At 45.5% G+C, this 24,141-nt stretch overlaps 6 protein-coding genes across 21 annotated transcripts; 3 read left to right on the plus strand and 3 right to left on the minus strand.

Moving 5' to 3' along the window:
• Positions 1–954: 954 nt before the first annotated feature.
• Positions 955–3,667, minus strand: LOC122617884 (proclotting enzyme). The gene is given in 8 exon segments (XM_043793922.1): positions 955–1,095; positions 1,323–1,394; positions 1,478–1,689; positions 1,754–2,047; positions 2,136–2,424; positions 2,716–2,867; positions 3,086–3,290; positions 3,293–3,667. Coding segments are annotated over 8 exon segments (1,740 nt in total).
• A 1,112-nt stretch (positions 3,668–4,779) lies between these two features.
• LOC122617891 (adipokinetic hormone) lies at positions 4,780–5,331 on the minus strand. The gene is made up of 2 exons (XM_043793934.1): positions 5,182–5,331; positions 4,780–5,120 (listed from the first exon to the last, which is right to left on the minus strand). Exons 1-2 carry the CDS (start codon positions 5,248–5,250, stop codon positions 4,950–4,952), a joined length of 240 nt encoding a protein of 79 aa, XP_043649869.1. The 5' UTR covers positions 5,251–5,331; the 3' UTR covers positions 4,780–4,949.
• A 150-nt stretch (positions 5,332–5,481) lies between these two features.
• Positions 5,482–7,745, minus strand: LOC122617889 (ras-like protein 2). 2 transcript variants are annotated; one of them, XM_043793931.1, is made up of 3 exons: positions 7,589–7,743; positions 6,856–6,943; positions 5,482–6,795 (listed from the first exon to the last, which is right to left on the minus strand). In XM_043793931.1, exons 1-3 carry the CDS (start codon positions 7,667–7,669, stop codon positions 6,386–6,388), a joined length of 579 nt encoding a protein of 192 aa, XP_043649866.1. In that variant the 5' UTR covers positions 7,670–7,743; the 3' UTR covers positions 5,482–6,385. The 2 variants fall into 2 exon arrangements, with proteins under 2 accessions (XP_043649866.1, XP_043649865.1); XM_043793930.1 differs by having other exon boundaries at positions 5,482–6,943; positions 7,589–7,745.
• Positions 7,746–7,851: 106 nt separating this feature from the next.
• On the plus strand, positions 7,852–10,440 carry LOC122617883 (protein ROP). The gene has a single exon (XM_043793921.1). The coding sequence runs from the start codon at positions 8,034–8,036 to the stop codon at positions 9,825–9,827; it is 1,794 nt and encodes a 597-aa protein (XP_043649856.1). The 5' UTR covers positions 7,852–8,033; the 3' UTR covers positions 9,828–10,440.
• Positions 10,441–10,772: 332 nt separating this feature from the next.
• LOC122617887 (replication factor C subunit 2) lies at positions 10,773–12,003 on the plus strand. Its single transcript, XM_043793927.1, has 2 exons — positions 10,773–11,008; positions 11,061–12,003. Exons 1-2 carry the CDS (start codon positions 10,844–10,846, stop codon positions 11,889–11,891), a joined length of 996 nt encoding a protein of 331 aa, XP_043649862.1. The 5' UTR covers positions 10,773–10,843; the 3' UTR covers positions 11,892–12,003.
• A 274-nt stretch (positions 12,004–12,277) lies between these two features.
• On the plus strand, positions 12,278–24,009 carry LOC122617879 (ensconsin). Of its 15 annotated transcripts, none has more exons than XM_043793901.1 (16): positions 12,295–12,383; positions 13,016–13,069; positions 13,192–13,299; positions 14,754–15,001; positions 15,062–15,201; positions 15,675–15,790; positions 16,270–16,524; positions 17,155–17,295; positions 17,968–18,633; positions 19,780–19,953; positions 20,012–20,181; positions 20,241–21,062; positions 21,135–21,365; positions 21,457–21,821; positions 21,879–22,039; positions 22,103–24,009. In XM_043793901.1, the coding sequence occupies exons 1-16, from the start codon at positions 12,335–12,337 to the stop codon at positions 22,117–22,119; spliced, it is 3,717 nt and encodes a 1,238-aa protein (XP_043649836.1). In that variant the 5' UTR covers positions 12,295–12,334; the 3' UTR covers positions 22,120–24,009. The 15 variants fall into 15 exon arrangements, with proteins under 15 accessions (XP_043649837.1, XP_043649846.1, XP_043649848.1 ...); XM_043793904.1 differs by having other exon boundaries at positions 12,304–12,383; positions 17,968–18,327; XM_043793902.1 differs by lacking the exon at positions 13,192–13,299 and having other exon boundaries at positions 12,278–12,383; positions 14,745–15,001.
• Positions 24,010–24,141: the final 132 nt, after the last annotated feature.

Raw genomic sequence — 24,141 nt, forward strand, 5'->3', positions numbered from 1 at the left:
CTACACTGTCAGGTTTTTAAATTGTAAATTTCTCACTGTTATAAAGTATAATTAGTTGATGTATTCAATCTGTAAAGTATCTTTCCTCTCATACTACAATTTCAGTTGTAGAGGGGTTGAACTCGACTAGTGACGCCATATGCGTTTATAATGCATCTGATGTCCGATCACAGTTATCGCCAACTTAATACATTCCACTAGGTCCCCCCAATCGCCCTATACATCCCAGTGTCCGGGGGCACTCAACCTGATTAGAATTCCGGGGGAGCCGTCGCCAAAAGCCACTTGGCATGCGATCGATGCAATCGGTGGGCATAATAACACCGATCGTTCTACTATAATGACTAATCCGGATCACTTGGCCATGCAGTGCAGGTAGAAGCAGCGGGGGCCGAGGTGAACTGCGGGAAATTCCAGACTTCTGTCCCCAAAGAATGGCTTTTTCGGTTCCGGCACATCAATTTCATCTATTTTATTGCATCTCATATTGCTGAGCTCAATATGCTTGGTGAAACAATCACGGAGTCGCTACAATTCACATCATATATTTCAAATCAAACCAATGAATTTGTATCTCAAATATACGTAAGAACATGCTTATCAGAGCTGTTGAGATATTATTGTTTATTATATGTCGAATAATCCGATTAAAATGTTAATTGGGTACTTATTTGAATTGAAAATTCAGTTTAAAGTACAAGACAATTTCATTAAATTTTATATTACGATGTATCAATTGTTTTTATCAACGTTTCACATTGGGTATTTCAATTCAATGGCTGTAAATAATATTCAATTATCGTAAATCAAAGCAGAACATAAATAAATGCAATTTATTAAGGTAATTCCGGTGATTGTGTGTATTTGGGATTTTTGATTTTAGTGCAAGTATAAAGTGCTCTCAATTCGTATGACACATCAGAGATAGCAATTAGATGTAGGATGTGTCATATTCTAAGCGGATGCGAGGTGTTTCTTGATCCAAGGAACGTAGGAGGCCACTCTCGTATAAACACCGGGAAAATTGGGGCGAGCACACTCATAGCCAAAGGAAACCAGGCCGAGCAAGTAGAACCTATAGACATTCGCCTCCAGCTGAAAGATTCCAAGATGCGAATTTACCAAGTTGTTAAATCATAAATTCCAAATGCTCTTCTGCAAGTCACCGGCATTTTCGTTGGCCGACGAAATCATATCTGCGTCACGAACATGGACAATTAGCGGGCGGCATTTCAGTGAACCACCTTGGAGACAGCGCTTAAGTCCGAAGACTTGGCCAGAAACAGGTTCGCTGACTCACAGAAGAGGAGATTGTAACTGACCTGGGGCATCATGAGTGGTCCACCGGAATCCCCTTGACAGGCGTCCACGCTCGAGCTACCCGCGCACAGCACCTGCAAAGGATTTATTGCGTGCATTTTAGTGGCTTCCACTGCCTCTCGGGAACTCCCCTTGGCTAAAGGATGGACCCGCTCACCTTGTCACTGAACTGGACGAACTGGAAGACGGACTTGTAGCTCTGCTCGCAGCTGTGGCGGGACACGATTGGCACCTGGGCATCCCTCAGCACCTGCGAGGTGACTCCCTGGTGCTTCACTGCGCCCCAGCCGGCCACAAAGGGATTCATGCCCACGAAGTCCTGCTGCATAAACTTGGCGGCCTCCGGCAGGCAAATGGGCGAGATGTTACCTGCGCGATAAGAAAATATTATAGATCACAACTATTTGTCTCAATGGAGCGTTATTAATAGTACCTGGCAGTGCACCAACTACATTGAGCTGAATCAGGGCTATATCATTCGATATGGAGTTGAGATCGAAGTGCTCGTGTACCACAGTTCTACGGATACGGAGGTCCATTGCACCCGGTTCGGCTGGCTTGGAGAGATCATGGGCTCCCAGCCGCACCAAGGTCAGCATCGGATTGATGCAATGTGCCGAGGTGATCACGTAGTGCGAATGAACCAAACTGCCACCGCAGAGGAACTTCAGTGCATTCCGATTGGTTTCCTCAAAGTAGCCAAGGGCAGCTATCCAGGGATAAGCTCCTGGTAGTGGAGTTGGCGGAATTAATTTAATTAAACATTTCAATAAACTGTTTTTCACAATGTCAACAAGGCTATTGCACTTCATTACCTTTCCGCGCCTCCATACCACCCACAACGCGATTGGAAGTGGCACCACTAATGCCGCACACCGCGGACTCACGTGGAGCATTTGGTGGGGGTGGAGGTGGAGGAGGTGGTTGGTTGAAGCTGGGGCCCACCACCTGGCTGAGAGGCGGAGTGGGCTGGAAAACCATCGGAGTGGCAGTAGATCCACCACTCAAGGGTGAGAAGTGAAAGAATCCGAAGGGAGCTGCGGTGGTCAGAAACACATCCTTCCTGCTCCTGCCGGTTCCACTTCGATCCGTCGCACAGCACACCTAATCGAATAGGAAGTCCTAACTTTTTGCTTAATAATTAAGAGTAATTAATTATAACCTTTATAAAACAATCAATCGTAAATTACATAGGTTTTGGATGACCAAAAATTACTGCTCCTCTTGCTAATTATTACAATGAAAATGTTGAAATCAATTGAAAATAATATTGTAAAAATCTCTAAAAATATATGCAATTTAATGCTCAGTTGCCGATAATCATTTTCAACAATTTTCCAATTAGCCACAAAATTCAATTGGCATAACATTCTGAAATGAAAACTGAGGAATTACCATGAAAGTGGAGCCGTCAAAGCCACATATGGACTGGCCCAGAAAGGTGTGGAACTCGTTGCCCTGGCCCTGGTACTCCTGCATGAGCTGGGGACAGGAGGTCAGGGGCAGGCAGCTGCCAGGCCGGGATCGGGCATCTTGACAGGATTGGGCTGCAAGAGAAGGAGGTGATTGGGATGGGGCGTGGTTGAGGACTTGCTAATGCCAATTTAGGTTGCCAATTCGATTTGCTTTGGATTTTGTGATCGTTTTTATTTTGACTAATTTTGCGGTGTATATGCAAGTGGTTTTTCAGTGTTTTTTTCAGTGTAGGGGTAGGTGATTTGCATTTCGTGTGTGGTTAGGAGGTGAGCTTAGTAGAGTATCCGACGTCTGCGGCGACGACGCCGCCTACGTCCGGAATTGAGCGGCATGAAGACCATCATATCCGAACCGATTTGTGGTCCCGTGGACGAGAGCAGCGGCGAGCTCTGCTGCTGGCGAGGATCGATGCAGGGACAGTTGGGCAGTGGACGCGCTCCGCCGGGCAGGCAAACCAGCGGCTGGGATGGACACGTGGGCACCGGAAGCGGCAGAGAGTGGTGCCAGCGGCGGTGGTGGTGGTGGTCAGTCCCGTCGTCGTGGTGGTGGACAGGGTGGTGCTACTGGTGGTGCTGCTGCTGGTGGTGAACAGGGGTGGCGTCGCTGGCGGCTGGGGATTCGGAGGCGTGGGCTGGAACGTCGGGATCACTGCAGGTGTGGACGGAAGAGCGGGTTGGGGCGGTATTAGTGGACCAATCGGCTGCAGCGGCGGTGGGGGCGGCGGAGGATATGGTTGTCCCTGCGGTGGCGGCAGGGCGTAGATGGGATAGTAACCTGGTGGGTACAGCGGGCACCAGCCCTTGATGCTGGCCAGATAGGACAGGAATGGCCAGAAGTACACCTTCACACAGAACTCGTCCAGCAGTACCATTTCCAATCCGTAGCCGTATCCGTATCCGTTTATCCGTGTTCTCTGCTTAGCCACCAGGTGGCAACTGTCCACAGAACGCTTTATTTTTGGCCAATTGCAGCTTGGCCAAGTGGAGCATGGCGGCCCATAATGATTATAATTCAATTGTATTTTAGTGGGGCACAATTATCCAAAGAGCCAGACTGAAATGACCAAGCTCAGGAGCGGATCGAGGTAAACGAGGGGTCATAGTTGGCCATTTAATAATTTATATTTCACAAATTATGTTCGTAATTTTTCTATTATTATATATTATTTATTTATGATTTTTGAAAGCAAAAACATCTTTAAAATGTTTAAACGAATGTGAATGACTACAGAACCTTATCGGAAATTCAACAAAAAGACTTTCGAATGCGCTGTGACCCATTACTCATATTATAAAGACATCACATGGCTGCATACAATGTTTTCAATGACTATTGGGAAATGCACATTTCTAAAAACTTAATGCTGTGCATTATTCACGCCCCTAATTGCAGGTCCAACGAATTCACACCGAAATGCATCGTTAATTCTGGGTAAATTAAAATAACTGGGCCAGTGGCGCCTGAAATCCGATTCAAATCATTTGTGGAGGAGGAGGTCTGTTACAATCGTTTGCTGGGTGTTAGATGATGTGCTCTGTGGGGCATTTGTTTATGTTGACACATTAAATGGAATGACACGATCACATAGCTTAAACAGATCTATTGCCACGATCGCTTGGGTATTTTTAAACCGAATGTTGAACTATATATAGAAATTCACACAACTCACATTTGACTCGCGTGAGGAGGGAGAGACTCATATAAATTATTAGAAATTTATGAGCTTTCGGGAGGACGGAGATCGCACACATTCTGATCCTATGAACTTCAACGACGTACTGAACCCGTGGGCCACTGACACACCGGAACTTAAGCGCCAATGGAGTGGGTGTCATCAAATGATTTAATTGTGGCAATTTTCGAAATCAAATTAAATTTAATCGGCAGCCACGACCATTGCCTTTTTTTGGGGGATGAACTTGAAAAGTTGAAGGCTGGTTACTAGAACCCCCTGATAGCAGATCGAAATCCATGTCGGATGCGCTTATTTATTGTTGAGAAAGGAATGTTCCATTAAATCTAAATGCCGACTACGACTACCTTGATAACGTGCTGTATATACGGGTATTTATATATAGGGTGTGCATGTGTGTGCGTGCTAGACATCGTCCGAGATCCGGATCAGGATCAGGATCTAGTTGGCATACAGCCCTCTACTCGCGGTGCCTGCAGTCCACCCAGAGCTGTGCCTGGGATTGCACAAAGCGGAAGATCTCGAGCAGCATCTCGTTGGAGGTCTTGCAGTTGGCCGACGGCGGCTCGTAAAAGGATCCAGGACCAGCTCCGCCCACCGAACGCTTGCCCCAATCCGGCGAGAAGGTCAGCTATGCGGGCGAAATGGATGAGATATGGAAAACGGGATATGCTGTAGCTATGACTACTCACTTGACACTGGACGCAGGCCAGCAGCAGGAAGAGCACGGCTGCAATGAGGACTTCGCTCTTGGGATTCATACTGAGTTCTATGCTGCTCCAGTTCGGTTCGGCCTGCTTTTATACCCATTCAGCTCGAAAGGAAGACAGCTGGCACGTAATTAACACAGCACTAGCAAGGATTCTTGCTATAATTGTTTGGCTTTGGTCGGCCCTTTCAATTCCAATCGGAGACTGTCATTAAAACATTCTTCTATGTGGAAGCGTTTGTGATTCTCCATGTGTTTATTAGAATTGCGCATATGTTTAATATTAAATTTAATTATATATTTATTTATATACCATTAAATAAATTTCGTTAAATTAAGCAGTGTATAAGAGTTAAACGAGATTGCGGCTAAAGCAACTGTTGCAATACATTTGCAATACATTTGGCGAACAATAAACCATAGGATCCGACTGGGGACATGTACAAAAGTATCGTTAAGTGAGTTGTGTGCGCCTGGCAGCTGAGGATATAGTACAAAAATGTTGTGTGTGTAATACAGAGTTTGATGTTTTTAGATTTCTACGCGCGAGAACGAGGCACTCAATTTGTTACAACAAAATCGGATTGTAAGCAGTTTATATATGTATACGTATATATTAGTAGTAAATAACAATACAAATTACAATAACACATTATTACGTTTTGGCTTAATCGAAACAAACGTTCTGGGCTTAGTTATTGCATTATAAAAACAAATGGCCTGCGCGCCACGATTGGTAATAATTATGAAAACATTCGTCCTTAATTGTTGTCGTTGATCAACAAATAATATTACAAAAATATATGTAGAAATATATATATGTATATATAAGTTATTCGTGTGAATCTGTTGTATATATCTACCTATGTTTCGTGTTTCAGTTTGCGTGTGACATGTGGCATTGTTAGTTGTCAGTTGTAAGTTTCTTCGTAGCTATTTGAAAGTGGCGAAGCTTATTCGATTCGTTCGTTGAATGCGCCATGCACCTGGGCAGGTAAGAAATGCACTTCGTTTGGGCTCGTTGACACGTTTTGCGCTGTTACTGGTTTCGGGTTACTGGTTTATCGTCTTCTCAACGGAATTCAAAGCTCAGTCGACGCGTGTTTTTCAAAAAATTTGGTGTTATACTCATTATATGTGTGCTCCTGCTTCCGCTGCGGCATTCAGGAGATTCTCTGGGCTTCCTTCTACATCAGGCAGCACTTCCTCTTGCCCTTCTTCTTGTAATTCTGCTCGATGAAGGGACGCTCGGCGATCTGGAACTTGCGCACGATCCTCACAAGCTCGTGAAAGGCCTGATCGACGTTGACCCTCAGTTTGGCACTGCACTCGATGTAGGGGATCATCAGGTTGCGACTGGTGTTCTGCGCCTCCTCCAGGGACACCTGCTGCTGGTGCTTCAGGTCGCACTTGTTGCCCACCATCAGCATGGGGAACTCGTCGCGATCCTTGACGCGCAGTATCTGGCGCTGGAACTTGGGGATCTCATCGAAGCTGGAATGATCGTTGAGCGCGAAGACGAGCAGGAATCCCTCGCCGGAGCGCATGTACTGCTCCCGCATGGCACTAAATTCCTCCTGGCCAGCTGTGTCCAAAACTAGGTAATACATCAGATTAATAAAGAGGTTTGGGGTAGCGATAATGTAAGAGAACTTACTGTCCAATTTGGCTGGCACATCGTCGATGTTGCACTGCTTCGTGTACGAGTCTTCAATGGTGGGATCGTAGTCCGTGACGAAGTAGCTCTGCAAGATTAGGATTAAAATAATTATAGTACGCGCTGCCGAGGCCAAAAACTATATAAACATTATGAGACTGGGTTTTTGTGTGGGAGGGTTGCGTTTATCATTCCGCCTTTGATTTGTTTACACACGTCACTTTTATCATTCACTATCCACTATGCTCTATATATCTTCGGGAAAAGCTACAGCATATACACGAAAGATGTGCAGATGACGCAAATGACTAAAAATAAATGGAAACGGGCGGGCATTGTGGTCGTGACCATGGCACACACTCTCGGGGAATCGATCGGCACACCCAGAAAACTTTGGGGGCTACGTCTATCGCAACTCCCTGCTTCTTGGCTTTGACCACTTGATCCCCAAATGGAGATACACACGGGGGTGTGGCCACCACGATGATGATGATGCTAACGCTGCTGATGATGATGGTGGTGATGATCTCGGCCCGAAACTATGCACACGCATGTCCAAACACAGACGCACATCACAGTCGCTTGTTGCTTGTTTGTTGCTCTGGCCAAAACAAGGGCCGTTCCCCCTCCTACCGCCTTCAGACACTGTGCGCCATCGCCCCCCGCTCCCACATTCAAACGCCCCTGTAGAAAGCGACGTCACCAGGAATTGGGCAGATGCTGGGGGCCTTACCTGGATGAACTGTATCGTTATCGCCGACTTGCCCACGCCGCCGCCACCGACGACCACCAGTTTGTACGTTTGCATCTGCATTTCCCCGTTTAAATCGACCAGTTGGCCAGCGAAATTCTTTTATTTTCCTTCCGCGACTTCAGCAGTGTGACCGTTCAGCGATAACTGAGTAATGCGCCTCAGCACGACATCTGGTGTGCGTCTAGGCTAACCAGTAGTATCGATATCAATTACCTCCAACCATACATCGACTTTCGGCCATCACTAAGGCTAAGTCATCAAACGAAAAAAATACAGAAAAATTGGCCAAGGAATAGATAAAATTCGTTAGTCAAGTTAACGCACGCGAAAACGCGAAAAAGAACAAGCTAAAAAGACATATTTGCACGCAGTGTGTTCATTATCCAGTTGCCTTTGCGCCCGTGACCAATAAAACGCAGTGAAAATGGCCTTGAAAGTGCTGGTGGGCCAGAAGCTGATGAACGAGGTGGTGAAGTACAAGCCTCCACCACCCAAAAAGCAGGGCGTTACGTCCGCCGCGGGGGCGGGGGGCATGGAGTGGAGGGTGCTGGTGGTGGACAAGCTGGGTATGCGCATGGTCTCCGCCTGCACCAAGATGCACGAGATCAGCGCCGAGGGCATCACCCTGGTGGAAGACATCAACAAGAAGCGTGAGCCCCTGCCCACCATGGACGCCATCTACCTGATTACGCCGTCGGATGAGTCAGTGCGCGGGCTGATTCGAGACTTCGAGAACCCAGCACGGCCCATGTATCGCTATGCCCATGTTTTCTTCACCGAAGTGTGTCCCGAGGAGCTCTTCAATGATCTGTGCAAGTCGTGCGCCGCGGGAAAGATCAAGACCCTGAAGGAGATTAACATTGCATTTTTGCCGTACGAATGCCAGGTGTTTTCGCTGGACTCGCCGGACACATTCCAATGCCTCTACTCGCCGGCCTTTGCCTCCATTCGCAGCAAGCACATCGAGCGGATTGCCGAGCAAATAGCCACACTGTGCGCTACCCTTGGCGAATACCCCAATGTGCGCTACCGCAGCGACTGGGACAGGAACATCGATTTGGCCGCGTCGGTGCAGCAGAAGCTGGACGCCTACAAGGCCGACGATGCCACCATGGGCGAGGGACCCGAGAAGGCTCGATCTCAGCTGCTGATCCTGGATCGCGGCTTCGACTGTGTGTCGCCACTGCTGCACGAGCTCACGCTCCAGGCCATGGCCTACGATTTGCTACCCATCGTCAACGATGTCTATCGCTACACGCCCGGCCCCAATCAGCCGGATAAGGAGGTGCTGCTCGACGAAAACGACGACTTGTGGGTGGAGCTGCGTCACGAGCATATCGCTGTTGTCTCTACCCAGGTGACTCAGAACCTGAAGAAATTCACCGACTCGAAGCGCATGGGCTCGGCCGACAAGTCATCGATGCGCGATCTCTCGCAGATGATCAAGAAGATGCCGCAGTACCAGAAGGAGCTGTCCAAGTACTCCACCCATTTGCATTTGGCCGAGGACTGCATGAAGTCCTACCAGAACTACGTGGACAAATTGTGCCGCGTGGAACAGGATCTGGCCATGGGCACGGACGCCGAGGGCGAGAAGATCAAGGATCATATGCGCAACATTGTGCCCATCTTGCTAGACGCCAATGTCTCGAACTATGACAAAGTTCGCATCATTGCCCTCTATGTCATGATCAAGAACGGAATCTCCGAGGAGAACCTGACCAAGCTGTTCACGCATGCCCAGCTGTCGCCGAAGGATCAGGATATGGTGCGTAACCTTAGTTGCTTGGGCATCAATGTCATTGCAGATTCGCGCAAGAAGCAGTACTCGGTGCCGCGCAAGGAGCGCACCACAGAAAGCACCTACCAGATGTCCCGCTGGACCCCGGTGATTAAGGACATCATGGAGGATTGCATAGAGGATAAGCTCGATCTCCGCCACTTCCCCTTCCTCGAGGGCAGGGCCCAGAATACCAATTATCATGCCCCAACCAGTGCCCGCTATGGTCACTGGCACAAGGACAAGGGCCAGGCGCAGGTGAAGAACGTGCCCAGGCTCATTGTCTTCATCGTGGGCGGCGTGAGTATGTCCGAGATGCGGTGCGCCTACGAGGTGACCAATGCGGTTCGCAATTGGGAGGTCCTTGTGGGGTCCTCGCACATCCTGTCGCCCGAAATATTCCTCAGCGATTTGGGCAGTCTCTCGAAGGAGGACTAAAGAGCTAATTGGGTCATATTCTTGTTAATGATTTTGTCACATTTATCGTGTTTAAAAATAGTTTGTTATTCCTTACCGAAGGTTCAAAATGATTCCTTAAGAAATTATTATACTAATTACATATTGCAATATATATTAAAAATACAATACATAAATTATATACGCATTACATAATATATTACAAATATATAGTATTTTACTCTTAGCCGAATATAAATAAATATTAACTTCAATAATACGCGTAGTATTATTTCAATTAAGCCCCTATACTGGCTCATATACTGTAGTACGAAATGTAGTAGAAAACACGGGTCACGGATTTCACAGCACCATAAAATATTCACCTCGGATAGCAACAATGTTAAATGTATTTCCGAATTAGTCAAATTGATAAAGTTATGGATGAGCCTGTGGAAAAAGACACACATATTCGGCAAAATGACATAAGAAAATATTGAAATGTTAACACTAAAGATAAATTATTGAACCAAGTTGTCTTACGATCCGAATACTTTTCAAAAACTTATGATATACTTTGAAATTGGTCAATGATTGTATAATATAATTCGAACTATCTTAAAATGCAAGTTCAAATTTTCGGCACCCGATGCATCTAAATGTATTGTAATTTCTTCAATACCCAATAAAGCTTACCAAAAAATATCAAATTGTTTCCAAATTTAATTGAACTTTTTAGTTTTCGTACTTACGTACCTCTGATTTGCAAACCTCATATATGTAAATGTTACATTGTACACAAGAAAAAATTCATTTTTTTTAGGTTGCGGTGTTTAGCGTGTGTTTTCCTTATTTTTACAATTTCTCAACATTTTATGAGGTAAACTTAATTTTTATAATTTAATTTCGAATATTTATTCTTATCGATTATTATCAGTAAATCGATAAGCTTAAGAAAAATACTAGCCCTAACCGTTGTGTTTTGGCGCCCAAGATACGGTCACACTACAGCCCCACGCTTAAATTTGTTTGTGCGAATTCGTAAAATTGCACAGAAAATGCCGGAAGAACCAGCTATTACGGCGGACGACAAGCGCAGTCACTTGCCCTGGATTGAGAAGTACCGCCCCGCGAAGTTCAAGGAGATAGTGGGAAATGAGGATACCGTAGCAAGACTGTCTGTCTTTGCCACCCAGGGAAATGCACCCAATATAATCATTGCCGTGAGTTTGTGTGCACTGAAAGATGTTAGGACGTACTAATTGTGATATATAGGGTCCTCCGGGTGTGGGCAAGACAACCACCATACAGTGTCTGGCTAGGATTCTCCTGGGAGACAGCTACAAGGAGGCTGTCCTCGAGCTAAATGCCTCGAATGAGCGAGGAATCGATGTGGTCCGAAACAAGATTAAGATGTTTGCCCAGCAAAAGGTGACACTGCCGCGGGGCAGGCACAAGATTGTGATTCTGGACGAGGCTGACAGCATGACGGAGGGTGCACAGCAGGCACTGCGCCGAACCATGGAGATCTATAGCAGCACCACCCGTTTTGCCCTGGCCTGCAACACCAGCGAGAAGATCATAGAGCCTATCCAGTCCCGCTGCGCCATGCTGCGATTCACAAAGCTATCTGATGCGCAAGTTCTGGCCAAGCTTATCGAGGTGGCTAAGTGGGAGAAGCTTAACTACACGGAGGACGGACTGGAGGCCATCGTGTTCACCGCCCAAGGTGACATGCGACAGGGACTGAACAACCTGCAGTCCACTGCCCAGGGATTTGGGGACATCACCGCCGAAAACGTCTTTAAGGTCTGCGACGAGCCGCACCCGAAACTCCTGGAGGAGATGATCCATCATTGCGCTGCCAATGACATACACAAGGCCTACAAAATCCTGTCCAAGCTGTGGAAGCTTGGATACTCGCCAGAGGACATTATTGGGAACATATTCCGCGTCTGCAAGCGTATTAACATCGACGAGCATATGAAGCTGGACTTTATCCGGGAGATCGGCATCACCCACATGAAGATTGTCGACGGGATCAACTCGCTGCTGCAGCTCACCGCCCTTCTGGCCAAACTCTGCATTGCCGCCGAGAAGCATTAGGTTTTATGTGAACTATAGGATTAGTATATTGGCAAGTTATTGAGTAAATTTCTGTAAAGAAATCTCACAGATAAATAAAAACGGAGACAAAGAAGTCCTTTTAAGAATTGAATACAAGTGTACCTAAATTTTAATTGGTGTACCGTTAGTTAACAGAGTCTGTTACTCGCTCTGTCAGTGTACTTGAAGTATACCGTCCCAATTGGAGTAATATTTCTTGGTTTTCATTGGAGCTGCAAGCTGAAATTATAATATAACATTGGGAAATGCATTTATAGAACTGAATAATTATTAATTATACTACAATCAAACTAACAAGTTAGTTTAACATTTTTGGTATTTTCCTAGAAAGCACAAGTATATTCAGTGCGACCGCATTGAATGGTTTATCGCAGCACAACAGAGCTGGCCACACTGTTTGCAGCGCTAAAGTAAAGTGAAATATGGCGAGTCTTGGGGGCCAACACGGAAATATTTCGACTAATCCAGAAGGTACGCATTGAAAACAGCCCGCTGCGAGTGCGAAATCGAAGGACAAAGCCGACCGCGTCAAAAGCGATCGAAAATCGGCCAGGATCTACGCGTTTTCGGGGCATTTTCAGTGGCCAAAAAGTGCTGGTCGACTGCGCAGCAAAACGGCACTCACACCACGGCCAAAAAGCAAAATCGGAGTGAAGAGAGAAAAACGAAGAAAAAAAAAACAGCGAGGCGAGAGACAGAGAAAAGAAAAGCCGAGAAGCCAAAAGTGTCTGCCCCTTAGAAATGGGTGGATATATGTATTTCGAGTTCCCCGATTCCGAACCGGAGTTTTGAGTTTATAAATAAGTTCCAGTCGGAAAAGTCGGTGGAACAAGGGAGAGGGAAACATACATTATTTTCCCGTACTTCTCTCTGTCTCTCTCGCTTCGTCATCGCAGCTGCTGCCGTGCGCTTGTGTGCGTGCGTGTGTGTGTGTGTTTTTGTGTCCCCCTCCTTCCTCGCTCTTTCGCCTTCTTGTCACCTTTCCTTTTTGCCAAAACGCAACGGCAATTGATTTTCCCCACACGAAAACCAAAAGTCCGTGTAAAACTCCGGAAAGTCGCAGCCAATCTCAACAGTCCATTTTTCTCGTCCTTCTTTTGCAGTGGAAAACACAGCCAAGCGACCGGAAAGTCGCGAGGGCAGCGCCGAGCGAAAAGGTAAGCCTTCTATGCGGATTATCTCGCGGGTTACATAAAATCGGCAACGACACCAATGTATATCTCACATAAGCACTATATATGTAATCGCTTTAACATCACCTATAACTCAAACCATACAGCCCACGCATTCGCACCTGCCAAGATCTCGGGCTGCAGCGCCGGCGCAACCTTGCATTGGTTCGCCCAGGTGGGCGGTCAAATCTCCGCCAGCGAAGACGACTCTCAAGGTAGTTGGCATTCCATTCGGGCTGCTTTAAAGTCTTCCACAGCCACGCCCCGAACTGTTCCGCCTCCAAAACGAATGCTCTGAATGCTTGCCGCATGATCTCACTAACAAATAAGCTCCATAGTCCGCCTTATCGCGATTTTAACCCCCAGAATACCACTGTCACTGGTCTATTGCAAGTTTTTCAGTACCGCTTTTCTAATAGGAAAATCGTCTTATCTTTGTACATCAACTAGTGACACACTTTATGTCTCCAGTAGTTTTTAACTGTCTAGAATGTCACTTACTAAAGTGAGTTCATAAAAACCCAAAGCATCTTGAATTTAATATCTAAAAGATTAAAATTGTTATATCTGGACTAAAGGTCTAGCTTGATTTCAGATGCCAAATGGAATATTCAAACTCTAAAGAGAACATCGTTTAAAATATGTATAGTCATATTTGACTACATCATTGTGAGACTGCAAAACAACAAATGATTTAGTTATTGGGAATTTAAATTTAATTCACAATGTTCTTAAAGTTTGATTAAGTTAAAGTAAATATTTTTATTTGTAACATCTTAAAAAAGTAATTCAAAAGACACGCCTCAAATTCAAATTTCACCTAAAAGGGAATGGCAATCAGGCAATCACAAGAGTAAATGGAAAATGGATTTTATCAAGCGAAAAATCAATTGCAGCATTCTTGGCTTTCCAAAAACACAAGTAAATTAAGCATACAGTGGGTTAAAATCCAGAAAAATTTGACTGCGACCTTGGCAGCTGATAATTTCTCATTTTCAAGATATTTTCACACCTGTAACGAGCAAAACGATTGACTTGCAGTTGTTCCTTTGTCGTCTTACTTACGTCATGGAATTCCAAAAATATCTTAACCGATAAGGCGATAAGAACCGGTTCCCAGTTCGATTATGCAGACTTTCGCAGCCAAACCGCATGCTACCAATATTATTGTTATTATTGTTTATTTTTTGCACTTTTTCGCCTCAATGTCATTTCAATAGAACAAAATGTGCGCTTGCATTAGCCATTTGCTTTCTATTTTCCTTTTATTATTTTGCATTTTTTTTTGTTCGCCCATTTTGCGCATAGGCAAATTTGAAGCGGGGGCGGCGGCATTGTTGTCCGTGTGTTTGTGCCATATTTGCCATTGTTGCTGCTGCTAGTTTGTCAATTGACCCACAAACTGCGAATGTACATCGTCGATGACGTCAGTTCTCGGCTCTCGTGTAAATAACTCGCCGGCAAAAGTCGAAAAATGGGGTATAATACTATACATATTAAGCAGATATTTATCGATTTTTTTTGGGCCACAGGTAGCAACTGCTGAAAATATTCCCAGTTTTATTTGCTTGCGAACCGTAACTTGTTTATCCAAATTCAAATTATTTCCTTATAAGTATGTGCGAGTTCGAATCTCTATTCATTTTGCTACGCTTTTTAGCGTCCAAAGACCGTGAGGAGAAACTGAAATATGCCCGCGATCGCCAAAATGAGGAGCGCCACCGAAAGATCGAGGAGCTGCGCGCCCAGGCTGAGGCCGCCCAGCGGTACCGTGAACAAAAAGAGGAGGAGCGCCGTCGACGCATCGAGGAGATCCGTACCCGGGACACAGAGAAGCGCCACCAGGTGGAGGAACGCAAGAAGGCCATATATGAGGCCGAGAAGGAGCGTCGCGAGTACATTCTCAAAAAGAATCAGGTGCGTTATCGCTTCGATTCCATTGCACTCTTACTATAATACATATTTGATCTCCTACAGGAACGCGAGTCCCGGATAGAATTCAGAAAGCGGGACAAAAACTCCAACGGCTTCGCTTTTGGCTCCTCGACTCCCCGCCTGCTGGATGTGCCCGCGGATTATGGTCTGGTATCGCCCAGTACCTTTTGGGCTCAGCGGAGGTGAGATCCGAATGAAAGTTATCTGAGCACAAAGCCAAAAGCTCACACAGAACGCACACACAATATGCATAGCCATTCATGGCTAGTATTCTGGCTGACTTCGTATGTGCTCTGTGCTGCACATGACTAATTATCGCTATAATCTGATTGGCATGCTAAATTAGAGCCTAGACATTTCATTACTTAATTATTTTTATCAGTTCTTGAACTTTTAATGACGAAATTGTTTGCCAATTAGTTTAAATCATAATTCATATTATTATTGACTTAGTAAATGAATCGAAATGAAAGCAAATAACTGGCTACTGTGAAAGTAAATATCGTTAACTAGGAGACAATCAATTTTTGTGAAAGAAAACAATTGCACAATTCACAAGATTGCAAATACTTAATTGTTTTATAGTTACGTAGAGAGCTCATATACTTGGCTAAGATCTTTGATTTTGAGTACTAAACAGAAGTTTCTCTTGCAGGTCCACATCTATATCGAACGTAGCGGGCGCCTCGCTCACACGTCGAAGTTCAGAGCGTGAACTTGCCGACAGTGGTGCTAAGAAGCGTGCCTCCTCATCGACGGACCGACAAGATGGTGAGTGGCGATGCCCCCGGCGGCACTTGAATCACCCCCGAAACAGATATACTATACACACACACTCTTGAACACTCCACACTCGCTGAGACACCAGACACACATAATGAGATTAAATTTTACTTTGCAGTTATCGTTATCGTTACCTTAGACACTCGTAAATCTTGTAATTGACAAGTCCCAGTTATTGTTTACATGTGCCCCGCAAACCGGAGATTTCTATAACCCTCTACTATGTTATCTTCCACTGTGCCCAGTTGGTGTACATGTGAATTACTTTTATTGTATATGTAGATACAAACCCCTAGCACCCACAGACTTCTCACACGGCACGATCACTTTTGGTCCCTTTTACTATTTTTTTTTTCTTATATTTGTTATCCAATATGATTTGCACCCAAAAGCAACAAGCAATCACACCTCTGTAACGTTCACTTCTATATTTGAAACAAATCGAAAAAACTACCGACTCCACACAGATCACCGACGCAAGTCTTCCTCCATGTACGAGGTGTTCAATTGGGGCTATTCCAATGACGAGCCGCCCAAGCGATTCTCGCTCTCCATCGCCGGCAGCGAGATAAATATCGATGGGCCGGCCAATCCCAATCCGCCGCCCACTTCCAAACAAACAGCCAACGCGCACAGACCTACAAATCTCACAACAACCACAGCAACAAGCACCACAACTGCAGGCCACAACAACTTTAACAACCATAACTCGTATCGTAAGGGTGAGGGTTCTTCTACTCTTCTCAGCTCCTCCTCGTTCTTAACCCCTCTCGTTCTGACTCCGTTTTTTTTGTTTTGCCGTAACCCCAATGCCAAACCTAACCCTGTATTCGTAACCCCGCCGTAAGCTCGTAACTCTCGTTGTCTCTTACCCCCGTAACCCAAACCAAACCAATGGCATGTCTTGAGCTCCTCAGTTTTGCATGATGTTCTTACGCCAGATTACCCCAGATTGTACAAATCCCAAGCGCTCTTCGTTGAAGCTAACCCCTCGAAAGCAGCGTCGACCGTCTGTAAAGAATTCAACGTAGATCCCCAACAGCATGGTTATTTTGTACCGAAAGTGTTTACACTGGCTGACAGTTTTGATTAATAATTTATGTTCCACAATTCGATTTAAATATCAAACTAAGATTAGCTATAATAACACCAGGAATCCCAGTGTAAACACTTAAGTTTAAGCTATTTCGCTTTTGGTTTCTATCGTTCCTAGAAATTAAGTTTTTTCATATATAGTTTTGAGGCCGAAATCGCAAGTGAATCATTTCGGCAGTTGCATCTTAAAATCGAATATCAAAATCCAAAATCATGTACAAAACAAAAACCAACAACCCAAAACCCGAATATTGCAGAAGATAGCGTTGACTCATCACCCATGATGTTCCGAAGCGTTTACCGCAGGAAAACGGACCTCATGCCGACAATACCCAGCCCCCGAGACGGGCATTATGGTTCGCGAGGCTCCCTGAGCTCCACGCCGGCCAGAACCCCAGGTAAGACCCAGCCAACCGATCCTCTAGCCCATCCAACCAACACACTCCCATAGCTATCAGAATCATGCTCATCCAGCGATCAGCTTCATCGTCTAGCTACGCATCATCAGCTCTTCATTCGACATCCCTCCATCCGATTAGTTGTGTTTTCTTTTGGTTTAGCCCATTCCGGACCAAGAGTTACCCCATAGCCCCTGACTTTTTACTATCGATACCCGGGTTCGTTGCTGCTTTGGCAGAGATATAGTGAGACCATATGGAACACCTTCTCTTCCAGGCACCCGAAAACACCAGAACTTTATTCCACGCACTTGAAACACACTGTAAAAAACACACCACCCACCTGAACACACCTTTGTCAAAACACACCTTGTACACACCATTTTGTAGCCCAGTTTGTCCACATCTTTTTGTGAAGTTTTCCTGTGATTGCAGTTGCGTTCGAAATAGTCAATTCAATTTGTTTCTGAAATATAACTACGTCTTATTATTTTATAAAAGTTTTACCAGCAATTCATATAATAAATATAATTAATAGTATTTTTCAAAGTCTTGGAATACTATTTTGAACGCAACCGTGAGTAGTTAAGCGTAGCTTCCTAAGGATCCGCAGCCAGAGCCAGGCTCAAACAAGATTCACGAAACCAATTTCAACTTTCAACTGAACCGCAGGACGGGCCTACTCGATGAACCGCTTGGACCAGCTGGCGCAGCCGATACGCCGGAATGGGGAGCACATGCGGGCGATTCTGGAGCGTGAACGCCGCGAGCGGGAGCTGGAGATGCTGGACGAGACCGCCTCGCTGGGCGGAGGAGGGGGGCGACGCGGTGCGGGGTCCAGTGCCCGAGCCCGGCGGGCGGGTAGCGCCGGAAGCGGCAGCTCCAGTGCCGCCGGCATAATGTCCCGCAGCATGACACACCTGGCCGGAGGAGGTGGGCAGCGGGAACGCGGAAAGTACTCGCTGGGAGGCGGCATATCGACCAGCTTCCGGCCGCTGGCCAGCGGAGCCGGAGGTCAGCGGGACTCCACCAGTAAGAGCATGTCACAGATTAGCAGTTGGTCGGTTTATGGCAGCACAGCACCACAGCAACCACCACCCAACCACCTGCACCACCTGCGCCAGTCCACACTCGGCCTGCAAACTGCGGCAACTAAGAAATACCTCCAGTCATCATTTGCCTCAGCCTCATCCTTCAACTCTGCATCCTTCCGCGCGAACGCGACTGGGCGTGGCCGGCAGCAGCAATATGCGATCTCTACTAACCCCCACCGTTTTCTCGATCTCGATCCCAACTCATTGTTGCTCATGAACTCTGCTAGTTTGTTAGTGAATGCAGGTGTGTGCGATTTAAACAAAAACCTAAATTACAACCAAACATCTCGAACTACCAACCAAAAAAACACCAATCCAAGAACACACTAGCACCACCACCACACACTACTCACTAAATCTAAAATCTTAAATCTAAATCCTCCGATTGCGTATAGCGTTGTAGCCATCTACCCATTTACTCGAGTACTTACTGATAGTCCCCACTGCAAACCACTAGAAACAACAACTCGCGCACCGAAATTGGCTAACTTGAACTTTCACCACACTCCAAAAATCAAACTCGTACACCCGCATAGGCCTTGGTTACCCGGTTCCCTCGGTGCATAGAGGACATACGAAGAACGACCGATCGAGGTTGTCTTTAGTTCATTTGAGCAGCAATTTGTGATCCACTTCCCATCTCTCATGCGGTTTATTAAACCTTTGATGCAAGCCATCAATTCCATCCGCCAGTCCGTTTATGTTATATTTCCAGTAACACACACAAAGTGTGTTTTCATTTGATTCGATTTAAAGAAAACATTTAAGAAACGTAATGGTTTTGAACCCTCCGTATTTGTCAAAATTCCAAAATAATTCGAGATCATCACCATCACACTATCATAATAGATCCTTTTTGGAGCTTCCCTGGCCCATATTGTCTGCTGCCTGTCGCCGTCTGTCGGTCGTTTCGTTCGTATGTATCCATAGTTACACTTGCTTTGATCGGGTTCTATTACATGGTGAAGCGAAACCTACATTTATTTTATTGTTATCATTATTATCTTGATTTATATTTATTTAACATTTTAGCCATTTCATAACATTGAATACTCATATAAACATAAGTATATATGGGCTCAGTTAAGCCTGTGTACTAGGTATTTGATCTTAGTTCCTTGGTTTTATGTTCTGTATCCTCATTATGTTCGCTCGCTATATGTGTAAGAATTGGAATCTATATCTTGTCTGTTGGTACTTTGGTTAACTTGTGTCCTACATTTGGTTTTGTGTTTCCCTGTGTTTCCCCCTGCAATAATGGTACTCTGGTGACGGTCACTACTCACGTACGCTTTATTTGGTGCTCCACATAAGCTCATCCATATTGACACCCATTGCCCCCTTTAATCCCTTATTCCGTAACTGTTCTAACGAAATCTGGAATCTCTAGGCTCGCGATCGGGAAATGCCACGCCCGGCGGACACTTTAATAGCTCAAGGCCCGGCAGCGCCATGTCCACATCGACAAACATGTCCACATCCGGGATGGTGCCCAGGCGACCTGCAACAGCACCCCGGAAACCGAGGCCCGCCAGTATCGCCGGAACGGGCATGTCTCTCGAGGGTAAGTCCACTTAAACAACACTTTGAACAACAGATATAAAAACACCTTATTCTCGTAGAGATTAACAAACTCAAGAGGGATCAAAAGCCGCCCGTGAAGACGACAGCCGCCTCGCCATCCGCACAAACGACACCCAAACGAACTGCAAACCTGATGTCCACCTCCCTGATCGTGACCTCCAGCACATCGCGGCTGAGCAGCGCCGAGAAGAAGACGCCATCGAAGCGGGTAAGATTATTAGTCCTTGGAAACCCAATACGTTTATTGAATCGTATGTGAATCTACAGGAACCTCCGGTACCCAAGGCAGCATCAGCTTCAAAGGCTCTGCCAAGTCGCACGGCCAGTTCCGAGCGCATCAGTAGGCTTACCAAGGAACCGAAAACCAAGGATACCTCTGCAATGACTAGGTCGATGATTGTCACCAGCAGCAGTACCTCCACCATCACAAAAACGGTTCCTGCCCAGGCTGCACCCGTTTCCGCTCCAGTTCCCGAGCAGAATGGTGTGTCCAAGGAGGTTGAGAAGACTCCGGCAGATGAGCCAGTTCCTGAGGCTGAAGTTCCTACCGAGGCTCCTGTAGCTGTTCCATCAGTGAGCAAGGCTGAGAAGGAAGCATTGAACACGGAGAAAACGGAGGAAGTGGCGCGTCAGGAGGAGGAGCAAACGTTAGTGGAGGAATCTGTGCCCGAAGCTTTGGTTACCTCAGTTAATGTAGAAGAAAAATCTGATGAGGGCACTGAAAAGGAGGTGCCTAAGCCGCAGGAGCAGTCTGTGCCCAAGAAACCGTCGCGCAGCAAGGAGAACTCCGAGGTGCGAGAACTGACCCCACCAGAGGGTGCTGATCTAATGACTGCTTCGATGATGGCCAAGAAGATCACGACCGAGGAGGAGGCCAAGGCTGCTTTGGCCGAGAGACGACGCCTGGCCCGCGAGGAGGCCGAACGACAGGCGGAATTAGAGCGCCAACGACTGGAGGCAGAACGCCTCGCAGAGATCAAAGCCCAAGAGGAGGAGGCGGAGCGCCAACGCCTGTTTGAGGAGGAGTCCACTCGCCTGGCCGAGGAACAGCGTCGCGGGGAGGAGGAGCGCCTGCGCAAGGCCATCGAGGTAAGTTGGCGACGCCCAAATGGGAACAATGAAAACAAAGGAGTCTAATTTATTACTCACTTTGCTTCGCAGGAAGCCCAACAGCGTGAGGAGGAGGAGAAACGCCGACGCGAGGATGAGGAGAAACAGCGCGTGGAGCGTGAGGAGGCTGAGAAGAAGGCCAAGGAGGAGGCAGAGAAGCAGCGCGTCGAGGTGGCCGAGCGCCTTAAGCGGGAAGAGAAGGAGCGCGAGGAACGCCGCAAGCGCGTGGAGGCCATCATGCTTCGTACCCGCAAGGGTGGCGCTGCCACCACACCCTCGAAGGTGGGAACTAGCATAGAATATTTACAAACAAGCGTTGGTCGAAGCACTTAAATCTAAAATTCATTAAACTTATTAAAATGTCTATTTTCAGGACGCTAACGACAAAGCAGCTCCTGTCGCACCGGCTCCAGAGAATAATAGCAGCAGCAACAGTAGCGTCACCGAGAGCAGCAACAACTCGGCTGAGGGCTCGCCCAGCACAGCGGATTCCACGCCAGCGCCAACGGCATCGGAAACTGTCCAGGAGCCGCCGAACAGCCAGGCGATGTATGAGCAATCGGTGCTAGACAAGGAGAACTCGCTCATCAACAGCTTCTCCACGATGATCATCGATGAGAATGCCAAGAACCTGCAGCAGGTGAGCAACGGCAAGTTGCTGGTGGACTTCGAGGGCACCAATACTGTGCCGGCGGTTGCCAATGGCAATGGACACATCGAGAATGTCAACAACAAGAAGTGAGTGAAATGAATTAGCTTGCTTTCAATTATTATTAACGTTCATTTACATTTTAGTGACATCAATCTGCTGCAGGACGTAGTCGCTCCGGTCGCCACCCAGCTGATAGACCTGAGCATCGAGTCACAAGATCTACACCTAAACAATAACAACAGCTTGCTGACGAGCACAGCGGCAACCACCACGCTAGTCACTGCTGATAGTCACGAGAATAAAGGTACCATTGATTTTAATTATTGCTCATAATAGTCCTTAATTGATATTGTTTTTACCAACTCAGATATATCGCTGCTGTGAATTGGATGATGAAACCAAACTGATTGTTTTCTTAACCTAAATCTTGATATAGCTAAATGTGTGTGGAGTCGGAGTATTTATTTATAGGATGAGATCTATATAGGAATGCGAGTGGAGAGTGCGACAAATTATGGTTACTAAACACAGGAAAACGTAAAAGCTTATAAAAACCTATATATTTAAACGTACACATTATATAGATAGATCTGAATCAGAATCAGAACGGGAATAACGATAAGACCGATCCCGAGCAGCTGCAGATAAAAATTAGTTAAGAACTAAGACAAACCCTAAAAGAGAAAGCGTGAGATATGGAGAGGATCCTCCCCAGAGATCGGGGATCGTTTGCGAAGCAATTTAATATCAAAGAAATCTGTTTGTGAAGTACTACAACTAAGCTAAAAAAAAAAAGAACATTTGATGAAATTTTCGATTCGAATCGTTGCGTTTCGATCTAATATAATTACAAACTCGCTTCAAAAGTTGAAAGTGCATGCTTACATTGAGTATAACTTGAGCCAGAGAGCAGGATAATCGCCTGGGCCGACGCCGAAGCAGCGTATATAATTGAAAATTATATAAAATTAGTAGACAAACCCCTAGTATAAACAACAACGCGAGATTCTACGGGGCACCCAGATCAAATTGTGTGTGCCGGGTCCCGAGCAAGCAATAAAAGAATACGAAGACGCGGTATCCACATACCATTTACCCATCCGCATATACAGCGCCTCACTGCTAGGAGGGCATCCGACGCCCCTCTTTATTTTTTGCCCAACTTTGCACAGTTGTTTTGTAAGTTAAGTTTACTACGTTGAGCCAACGAATCGTGAGGTATTATTTATTAAAACAAAACGAAACAAACGAAAAAAAATAGAAAAAAGGAAATAAGGAAATTCAATTGAAATTATTTGCTGATACTGTTCGCAGTTAGTCGAGCAGATATATAGGTAGCCTGTAAACAATGAAACAATTACACGCGGATATATACACCCACTGTAATCACAGATGTCAGTGCTTGATATACACATGCCTAGGTCTAGTGGAAATGGCAGTTGTTGTACCACGTTGTACTATTTGTAGTAGGAGTCCCAAATCTGATTATGCTTATGTCACCAACCTTTATTATAGGAAAGTTCTCTGTATATTATTGCGTCTATTTTGCGTCTACGTATATATTTTTTGGTAAACGATTTTTTATATATATACACATTAATATTTGTAATTTGTATTTATCCATGTGCAAAAATAAATTATGATGATTATTTTTTAAAGAGTCGTCCCCCTCAAAAGCATGCATAACAGAGTGTAAAAAATGAATCGATTTATATACATACATATAAAGTATCATCCCCCATAGTCTACGAAACTCACACACCCACTTGTATCTGAGCGAAAGGGCCTTAACAATTAGTAGGATGCATGATCGATGTAGATCGGTTGTAAAACAGATATAGCAGGCAGATTCGCATGCGAAAACCGTTAATAGAATAATATTATTATAATGGCAATATGTGTATGCAACTAATAAGCCCTAACTTCTAGTTAATTACTGCTTTCCTATGTTATAAACCTAATGGCGATATAATCAAAACAAAAGACAAGCCCACATAAGTCCAATGTGTATGCTACCAACATAACAAACCTTTGATGATCAAGCTGAATTATGTATTTCTAATATTAAATATCACACACCCACACAGAAAACAAAAAAAAAACCAACACGACAAATAGAACAACAAATTATACAAGCAATTCCCCTATTTATTTAGAACCACACTGAAACACTAAAGAAATTCGCTTCTTATCGTAAAACAACAATTGCATAATTTATACGATTAAACAAAATATATATTTATGTGAATAAACTGTAACTAATTCTCAAGGCAACCATACAAATTCGAATTGCTAATTCTTGGTTTCCAGAAAGTCCCCCAAAATGTCATGGTCATCAGAATGGAATGCTGCGGCAAGACCCTCTCGATAAGCGGGAACACGGGAAGTTACGAATGGAACTTTACT

This window comes from Drosophila teissieri, chromosome 3L, assembly GCF_016746235.2.
Source record: "Drosophila teissieri strain GT53w chromosome 3L, Prin_Dtei_1.1, whole genome shotgun sequence".
Taxonomy (NCBI): Eukaryota; Metazoa; Arthropoda; class Insecta; order Diptera; family Drosophilidae; genus Drosophila; species Drosophila teissieri.